This window comes from Corapipo altera, unplaced genomic scaffold (genome assembly GCF_003945725.1).
Source record: "Corapipo altera isolate COAL_440 unplaced genomic scaffold, ASM394572v1 128948, whole genome shotgun sequence".
NCBI lineage: Eukaryota > Metazoa > Chordata > Aves > Passeriformes > Pipridae > Corapipo > Corapipo altera.
In genome coordinates, this window is record NW_020886262.1 from 1 (window position 1) to 6,940 (window position 6,940).

A 6,940-nucleotide genomic window follows, 5' to 3' on the forward strand; every position below is an offset into this window, starting at 1 on the left:
GCTGTTCCTGGGGGCTGTTCCTGGGGGCTGTTCCTGGGGGCTGTTCCCAGAGGCTGTTCCCAGAGGCTGTTCCCGGGGGCTGTTCCTGGGGGCTATTCCCGGAGGGTGTTCCTGAGGGCTATTCCTGGAGGGTGTTCCTGGGGGCTCCCAGGCTCAGGGGGGGTTCTCCCCCAGCTCTGTGGGTCGGGGACTGACCCTGCTCTGTGTCCCCAGCCGACCTTCCTGGTGGAACTGTCCAGAGTGCTGGCAAATCCCGGGAACAGCCAAGTGGCTCGAGTGGCAGCGGGGCTGCAGATCAAGAATTCCCTGACTTCCAAGGATCCCGACATCAAGGCCCAGTACCAGCAGAGATGGCTGGCCATCGACGCCAACGCCCGCAGGGAGGTCAAGAACTACGTGAGTGTCGGGGTTTTGGGGGGTTCTCTGGCCTTGGAATGTGTTTTCCATCCTTTTTCCATCTGCAAAATCTCCTGTTGGAGCAGCAGCAGCAACATCTGCACTTGTGGTGCTTCCTGTGGGATGTTTATTCCACACGAGTATTGGGGGGAAATCAGGACAAGGCTCTTTCTCCAGAGGGTGGTTGGGCGCTGGAATTCCCTGGGAATGTCACGGCTCCAAACCTGCCAGAGCTCAGGAATTGTTTGGACAACGCTCTCAGGGACAAGGGGGGGATTTTGGGGTGGCACTGGGTGATCCTTGGGGGTCCCCTCCGGCTCAGGATATTCTGGAATTCTGAGAGGAAAGGGGGCGATGGTTTTTAAGGTGCAGAATTGATTTGGATGAGACAGAAGGAAGTTTTTCCAAGGAGGATGTTATAAAACACTGGCCCAGGTTGCCCAGAGAAGCTGTGGCTGCCCCTGGATCCCTGGAAGTGTCCAAGGCCAGGATGGACAGGGCTGGTGGAAGGTGTCCCTGCCCATGACAGGGGGTGGCACTGGGTGAATTTTAAGGTCCCTTCCCACCCAAACCATTCCATGATTCCGTGGCTCCTCCTCTGCAACTCTTTGCTTTGATTTTTTTTCCAAAGAAAACCCCCCTCAGGGCAGGTTTTTCCTCCTTTTCCAAGGAACAGCTTCCTGAGGTGTTTCACAATCCCATCCCCATCCTGGAAGCACAGTCAGTGCCTGACCACAGAGTTAAAAGGAGTTTTCAGAGTAGAATATGGTAAAAAATTGCAAGTCCCAAATAGAAAATTAGATGCTTAAATTTGGGGAGTTTGCCCGAGGACCCCTGAGCTCTCTGATGGTTTTAAAGTTTGGGGGTTTGCAGTGACAGAAGTGGGGGCTCAGTGGTTTTTTTTTGGCTGATGGGAGGAAAACGATGCTTGGATGTGAGCAGTGGGATCCCTCTGGTTTTCCTAAAAAAGTTATGGAAGAATACCCAAAAAATCATTCTGATTGATTGCAACGTGAAAGGAAATTGTTCATCTGAATGGTTCTGTAGATTATTTTGGCAGAAAAAATAATTGGTGCTTGGGCAGGGATTTCACCCCCAATTTCTGTTTTGTTAATTTGCTCTACTATAATTTTAGTAATAATAATAACAACAGCAACAACAACAATAATTTGTCTTTATAAATTTTAACTAATAATAACTATTATTTTACTTTGTCTTTATAAATTTTAACTAATAATAATAACAATTTTGGTTTGTCTTTATAAATTTTAACTAATAATAAATATTATTTTACTTTGTCTTTATAAATTTTAACTAATAATAACTATTATTTTGCTTTGTCTTTATAAATTTTAACTAATAATAACTATTATTTTGCTTTGTCTTTATAAATTTTAACTAATAATAATAACAATTTTGCTTTGTCTTTATAATTTTAAATAATAATAATTTCACTTTCTCTTTATAATTGTAACTGATAACAATAATTTTGCTTTGTAGTGATTTTTAAATAATAATTTGATAGTGATATTAATAATTTTTGCTTTATGATTTCTCTTTCTGAGTGGGGAGGGATTGTTTGAGCCCTTGCCGTGCTGTGGCACACGGGCTGTTCCCAGAGTTAAAGGATGTGTTGGAATCACAGCTGGATCCCACTTCCCATTGGGAAGGTTCCTCTCCAGCCTCGTTTCCCTCTTTGAAATGTTTGCAGCAGGAAGCAGAACGAGCCAACTGCTCTGCTGGGAAGGATTTGGGACGGGCAGGGCTCGCCTGTCCCTGCCCTAAACCCTTCCCTGCCCCATTCCAGGTGCTCCAGACCCTGGGAACGGAGACCTACCGGCCCAGCTCCGCTTCCCAGTGCGTGGCCGGGATCGCCTGCGCCGAAATTCCCATGAACCAGTGGCCAGAGCTCATCCCCCAGCTGGTGGCCAACGTCACCAACCAGCACAGCACCGAGCACATGAAAGAGTCCACGCTGGAGGCCATCGGCTACATCTGCCAGGACATCGTGAGTGCACCCCTGCTCCGGGGCATTCCCGGCAGGATTCTGCTCCCAGGGTCTCCCCAGAACCTCTTCTCCTCCTCTCTCCCTCCTGTGGTTGGGATTGAAGCTGTGTCAGGGGGGATTTTGGGAAAGGTTCTTCCCCTAGAAGGTGGTTGGACACAGGAACTCCCCAGCCCTGCCAGAGCTCCAAGCTGAAGAATTTCTGTGAGGATTTTACTCCCAGGGTCTCCCCAGAACCTCTTCTCCTGCTCTCTCCCTCCTGTGGTTGGGATTGAAGCTGTGTCAGGGGATTGGGGCTGGATTTTTAGGTTCTAGGTTTCCCTAGAACCTTTCTAGGGAAAGGTTCTTCCTCTAGAAGGTGATTGGACACAGGAACTCCCCAGCCCTGCCAGAGCTCCAAGTTGAAGAATTTCCATGAGGATTTTGCTCCCAGGGTCTTCCCAGAACCTCTTCTCTGCCTCTCTCCCTCCTGTGGTTGGGATTGAAGCTGTGTCAGGGGGGATTTTGGGAAAGGTTCTTCCCTGGAAGGTGGTTGGACACAGGAACTCCCCAGGGTTTGGTCACAGCCAGAGCTCCAGGAGGTGCTGGTTGAAGAATTTCCATGAGGGTTTTGCTCCCAGGGTCTTCCCAGAACCTCTTCTCTTCCTTTCTCCCTCCTGTGGTTGGGATTGAAGCTGTGTCAGGGGACTGGGGCTGGATTTTTGGAAAGCTTCTTCCCCCAGAGGGTAGTTGGACACAGGAACTCCCCAACCCTGTCAGAGTTCCAGGGGTGCTGGTTGAAGAATTTCCATGAGGATTTTGCTCCCAGGGTCTTCCCAGCACCTCTTCTCTTCCTTTTTCCCTCCTGTGGTTGGGATTGAAGCTGTGTCAGGGGGGATTTTGGGAAAGGTTCTTCCCTAGAAGGTGGTTGGACACAGGAACTCCTGGAGCCCTGCCAGAGTTCCAAGTTGAAGAATTTCCATGAGGATTTTGCTCCCAAGGTCTTCCCAGCACCTCTTCTTCTCCTTTCTCCTTCCTGTGGTTGGGCTTGAAGCTGTGTCAGAGATGTTTAGGTTGGATTTTAGGACAAACTTCTTCCCTCAGAGGATGAAGGATACCAGAACTCCACCAACCCCAATCCTGTCAGAGTCCAAGGGTGCTGGTTGAAGCATTTCCGTGAGGATTTTGCTCCCAAGGTCTTCCCAGCACCTTTTCTCTTCCTTTCACCTGCCTGTGGTTGGGATTGAAGCAGTGTCAGGAGGGATTCAGGCTGGATTTTGGGAAAGGTTCTTCCCCTAGAAGTTGGTTGGACACTGGAACTCCCCAGGGTTTGGTCACGGCCCCAGGGCTGCCGGAGCTCAGGGAATGTTTGGACAACGCTCTCAGGGACAGGGTGGGATTTTGGGATGTCCTGTGCAAGACCAGGAGTTGGACTGGATGATCCTCATGGATCCCTCCCAGCTCGGGGTGTTCCATGATTCTCTGACTTGACAATCTTGGAGGGCTTTTCCAGCCTTAGGCATTCCATGATTCCATATCCAGGAGGCTACTGGTGCTTCCCTGTGCTGTCTGTTCCTAATCCTGCTGGCAGAACTGTGGGAGTAAACCCAGGGATGGTGCCTGGAAGGACTGACCTGCTTTCCCAGCCCAAATCCAGGTCATCTTTCCTAAAGGGAAGATTTAAGACTCCGTGTCCCTGAGGTCACACGAGGCCGGGGGAAAACTCCAGCTCAGCATCCAAACGTTGGATAAAACCAGGGATAAAACAGGGATCAGTGTTTGATGCCTTCCTGGTTTGGGAAAACCTGACCTTCATATTGGTAGGGAAACCCCCTTTGTTGGTAATTCAGGGATTTTTGAGGCAGGAATGTTGAGCTCTTGGAGGCACCTCCTGTGGGTTTATCCAGGGATTGCAGGACCTGGTGGGAATTGGTTGGAAAACTGTGTCTTGCTGCTGAAAACTGGAATTAGCAGCTGCTCTTTTGGTGCCACTGAATGTCCTGGAGAACTTGTGTCCCTGCTGGAATCTCTCTGGAGTGAGGCAGGAGGGGAAATCTTTTGTTTGGGGCTTTTATTTGGCTTCAAGGGGTTGGTTTCACTGGGGAGAAAAGTGAAATAAAAGAGGAAATCTGTTTGTGACAAGTCCCTGCAACTCTGGAGGGGCTGTTCCTTGGTTTTTTTGGGTGGAATGGATCACTAACCTCTGGATTTTTGGGTGCCCTGCCTTGCTGGTTGGGTATTTCCCATTTTATATTTATTTTATAAGATCCCCCCTTTTAGAGTTTTATAGTTTTGTGACCATAGTTTGAGAATCTTTAAATTTTTCTGCTGGATAAATCCTGATGTAACAATTCACCCAGTTACTTGTGGGTCCTGCAGACTTGATTTTGCCACGAAGAAAAATGAATCTTTAGTGTGTATTCACAGCTTTATTCCCTAAGCCTTGAGTGTTTAACAGTGATTTAACAGTTTCCTGCCCTTGCTGCTGCTCCAGGCAGTGCATTTTTTTTGCTGTTACGCCTAAAAAATATTGGCAAATTTACCAGTAAAAGTAGAGCTCTGCCCAGTCCATAAATTAGTTGGAAATCAGTGGGTTTTTAACATTCTGGGTGAGCAAAGTCAAGTCCTGGAGCTTGTTGGCTTATGTTTGATACAGTGGGATTTATTTGGCTTTGCATTTATGGAGTTTTTGTGCTCACTTCAGTCTCCTCCTCATCCCAAAAGCAGCAAAGGTGTTCTGGTGTAGGAATTCCTTGGATTTTCCAGGGAGAAAAACGTCCTAAAAGTTGTAGATATCAGGATTGAGCTCAGAGCAAAATGTCCTAAAACTTGTAGACATCGGGATTGAGATGAGGGGGCACTTAATGTATGGAATAAAAAGCTGTTAAGGTGAAAAATAACTTCATGGAAACTTCTTCCCAGGATCCAGAGCAGCTCCAGGACAAATCCAACGAGATCCTGACAGCCATCATCCAGGGAATGAGGAAGGAAGAGCCCAGCAACAACGTCAAGCTGGCGGCCACGAACGCACTCCTGAACTCTTTGGAATTCACCAAAGCAAACTTTGACAAAGAGGTGAGGAGGGAAAACACCCCCTTGGCCTCAGATCCCGGGGCTGAATCCACGGTCTGTGATGAGGAATCATGCACCACGCTGAGTTTTGATGGATAATCCTGTTCTGGCTGAGACTTGGATTCACCTCTAAAAAATCCTGTGGAAATTTTTGGTGCCGAGGAAGCATTTGGGTTTTTTTTTTTTTGGGAAGGGAGGGAATAAAGTTGAACTGACCTTAGAGCTGAGCCTGTTGGATGCTCTGCTTTCCTGATCCAGGACCAGCTTGGATCAGCACTTCCTTTCAAGTGCTTGTGGCTCCCATCCAGGTTTAACTTGGCCTCTGGAAATCGTTGGGGGAGGAAAAGTCCAACCTCGGGATGAGCCTCTTTGCAGAGCAGCCAAACCCATTGATTTTGTCTTTTCCTTCTCAACTTAAGACTTACCCTTTAGTTCTCTGCCAGGGGACAGTGTGGGGAAGGTGGGATTAATGCTGAACCTCCAGCTTAGAGGGGCTTCTTGTGGAAACCTCTCCCTAAAATCCTCGGTGGGTGTTGATGGGGGATCAGCTGAGCCTTCCAAAATTGGGGATGGGAGGTGCCTGATCCATTCAGGCTCCGTTTCTGTGGGCTCAGTCCTGTTAAATAACCTGTCAAATAACAATAATAATAAATAAATCTGTCCCTTCCTGCCAAAAAGTGGGAATCCAGGTGCTGCCCCCCCCGAGAAATCGATGTCCTGACTGGAATTTTCGGGAAGAAACTGCTGAAAATAGGGAACAGCAGGAATTTCTTTTTTTGCTGCTTTCCCTGAAAAACTGAGTCTTTATTTCGCTTTTTATTTTAAAGACAGCCCTTTTTATTTTAAGACAGTTGAAGTTGAACCCTTGCAAAGGAAAGCCTGGGATTCCCCCTTTGGGGTAGAAATGGTTTAAAATAGTGCAGTGAGTGCCCTGGGCTGTCCCTGGATCTTCAGAAGTGCTGCAGGAGGGACTGGGCCAGGCCAGGCTCAAACTCAGCCTCCCCAGGAAGCCTCCAGTGCTTTTGTAAAGCCACTTCTAATGTTCTTTTTGCTCTCTTTTCTCTAGTCTGAAAGGCACTTTATTATGCAAGTAGTCTGTGAAGCAACACAGTGTCCAGATACAAGGGTGAGTGAATTCAGGGCTTGGTTTGCCCCTGCACCTTCCTGGGGCAGCTGGGGGGGAACCTCTGATACCCAAACCCAGGTAAAATAACCAGAATTGTGTTTAAAAATCCCTTTTTTGCCCCAAAGGTACGAGTGGCTGCCTTACAGAACCTGGTGAAGATAATGTCCCTTTATTATCAGTATATGGAGACTTACATGGGGCCTGCTCTGTTTGCTGTGAGTAGTCAGCTTTCTTATATTTGCATTTTTGTATCTCTTATTTATTTGTATTTAAAATTTTCATATTTATTTGCATTTTTGATTCTCATATTTGTATTTTTAATTCTCATATTTATTTGTATTTTAATTCTCATATTTATTTGT

At 47.3% G+C, this 6,940-nt stretch overlaps 1 protein-coding gene across 1 annotated transcript; it reads left to right on the forward strand.

Annotated features, from left to right (window-relative positions):
- Positions 1-174: 174 nt before the first annotated feature.
- On the forward strand, positions 175-6,800 carry LOC113941101 (importin subunit beta-1-like; the record flags this gene model as incomplete). Its single annotated transcript, XM_027632258.1, has 5 exons — positions 175-396; positions 2,204-2,404; positions 5,303-5,455; positions 6,519-6,578; positions 6,704-6,800. Coding segments are annotated over 5 exons (733 nt in total), but the record flags the coding sequence as incomplete, so codon positions are not given.
- Between the last annotated feature and the right edge of the window lie 140 nt (positions 6,801-6,940).